Here is a 2,634-nt window from a genome sequence, read left to right as displayed (position 1 = left end):
ATTATTCCGCAACTATTTTATCAACCCTTCAAAAAAACTGCCAAACTTTTTTGCATTCAGTTATTTTTTACATCTTTTTGCAAGAACCAATATCGAAATTACTTTAAACTTATCAGATGGTTTTTAGCATGGATTTTGTATAATTATTTTAAAGCTTTTTTTGTCAACTCGTTTGTCAGCCATTGTCTGAATAGATACATTTTAAAAGGCACCGGTTTAAATTTCATGTTTGAATTGATGATAATAAATATAATAAATATAATAAAGAATTAATTCAATTCAATGGCATCAATTGCATCTTTTTAACAGGTACTAAATGATCGATGGATTTCATTCCCTGTCTGGTCTGAAGATCCTGCCTCAACAACAACCAGTGAAAGTAGTGGATCAGGCAAAATCAATTCAGTACAAGAGTTTTTTTTTAGGCTCGAAGAAGAACGATTTGAGGTTTATGATAGATGATTGATTGGATCAACGAATGACTGGAGGGATGAGCATTTATGATAACAATAATGTAATCATTAATATAATTGTCTAATGAACGGAAAAAATGAAAATAAGTTATGTTGGTTAAAAAAACCATAAAATTAAATTAAAAAGAAAAATTTACTGTCAAAACGAAAATGATAAAAATTTAATTTAATTAAAGGTATAGGGAAATGTTGAATTTTTAAGGATAATTTGAATTATGAAGAGAACTTATGATATCGGAAGGTAGGGAGCTCCAGATGACTGGAATAACTTGACAAAAATGCTCGCTTGCCGATGCTAATTGTTAACCTGTGCGAAGATGCTGAGCGAAGATGTTGAATAGTTAAATATTGAGATATATTGGTGAATGCAATAGCTACAACTTGAAGACCAAGACTGCAATTTTTTAATGAATACGAAAACAAAATTTGAAGAAGTTGATGTCACATAATGAAGTGGTGTGCAGATATTAACAGCAATTCTAGTCTCCCCATTCATTAATTTAATTAGTTTTTTCTTTCAATGATATGCAAACATTTTAGAGTTACATTAGTAAAGTTTGGACGGAACAAATATCGTGCTCGTGCTAAATTAAGTCAGGAATTTAAATCTAAAAAGAACTAGTTACTACAATTTTGAGATCTTAAACAACGTGCTATACCTGCACCATGAAATTACGCTGCTCTACCACCGTAAGCAGAATCCAGGGGAAATTGTTCAATAATTTGCGCAATGCATAAAAAGATTGACTCTTCTGACGCACCTAACAGGTAAATTAAAAGATAATAATAAATAATATGTAGATTTTATATAGCGCCCATTTAAATCCTTATGTCACATAGACCGAACTCTTCACACAACGTAGATACACATTATGCAGTACCTCATACTTGCATAGCGTCTGATAGTTTTTGACTTTTGGACAAAGAGTATTCGAGCCAAGCCATCGCGTAGCTGCTCAAGACATAGCAATTCCATCAGCTGAGCTACTCGCCGACCTAAAGGTACTCCGGAATTCAGAAACAGAAGAGCAACAAAAGCGATTGTCTAAGTCTTGCAAGACCTCAAAATCTCAAAGATACACTCGCTCAGATGAGTTTTGGGGCAGTATATAACGTTGAAATCAGCAAATTTGATGTTAAAGAAGTCACAAGAATAAAGTAAATTCGTGCGGGGTGATTGTCGAAATAGTGTTATGACAATAGGAGACTACAAATCACCAGAATGCTGAAACTGCCAAGGCCAAATACCATGGTCAAAAGACATACCAATGTTGGAATTGCGGGAAAAAGGGCCATATAACTGTTATAGACAAATTGACATTAGACATCCTAGACTATCGAGGACAACGAAGAAATAAAATTAGAACATAAGGAGCAACAAATTTAGTATAACAAACCGTTTTGCAATCGAAAAAGCAGAAAATGTTTTGGAATTGCGGGAAAAAGGGCCATATAACTGTTTTATAGACAAATTGAAGCATTATGCATTCTAGACTATCGAGGACAACAAAGAAATAAAATTAGAACATAAGGAGCAACAAATTTAGTATAACGAACCAGCATTTTTACAGCTCTAACATCATCATGGGAAAAGACTTAGAGAAGTCAACGCAGAGGAGCTTATTCAGGTTCGAGCGTTAAATGCAGCAGTACATCTTGTCAAAATCAAGAAGGCCAAACTAACCACGTCACCCATCGTATTGACACCCTAAAAACTAATGCGCAGAAAAGAGTGAGGCACGAGAAAGATTACGAAATCGACATATATAACATACATACGCACAAAAATGAATTTAGATAAGTTATGCCGCAATTCATCGAAATAAAAAACGCTTATGTTAGATTGTTATCTTTTTAGATTGTTTAACAGATATCGATTGCAAAACTGCTATATACCTCGAGTTTTAAATTTGAGAGAAGTTTTTAGATTATGGAGTTGGGAAGTGATTTATTGGCGATTGTGCAATATTGAGCGTATTTCTTGGATTAGTTAAGAATTCAGTGCTTGCATTACTGTTGGCATTTAAATGTATGTTTAAGCGAGACTGTGTTGATTGAATGTATGTCGTATAAAAATACAGTTACCCTATCATATACGATCAATTTAAATATCTCAAAATGTATGTTTTGAGTAATTAACAAATTAAATGGTTTTAAATTA

General features: G+C 33.1%; 1 protein-coding gene across 1 annotated transcript; it reads left to right on the top strand.

The window, feature by feature from the left end:
- Positions 1-316: 316 nt before the first annotated feature.
- On the top strand, positions 317-1,586 carry HELRODRAFT_182615 (hypothetical protein; the record flags this gene model as incomplete). The annotated part of the gene is made up of 2 exons (XM_009032865.1): positions 317-447; positions 1,400-1,586. 2 exons carry the CDS (start codon positions 317-319, stop codon positions 1,584-1,586), a joined length of 318 nt encoding a protein of 105 aa, XP_009031113.1.
- Positions 1,587-2,634: the final 1,048 nt, after the last annotated feature.

The sequence above is a fragment of the Helobdella robusta genome, assembly GCF_000326865.2.
Source record: "Helobdella robusta unplaced genomic scaffold HELROscaffold_89, whole genome shotgun sequence".
NCBI classification, from domain to species: domain Eukaryota; kingdom Metazoa; phylum Annelida; class Clitellata; order Rhynchobdellida; family Glossiphoniidae; genus Helobdella; species Helobdella robusta.
The sequence above is the reverse complement of the archived record's forward strand: the minus strand, read 5'-3'. Positions and strand labels throughout refer to the sequence as shown.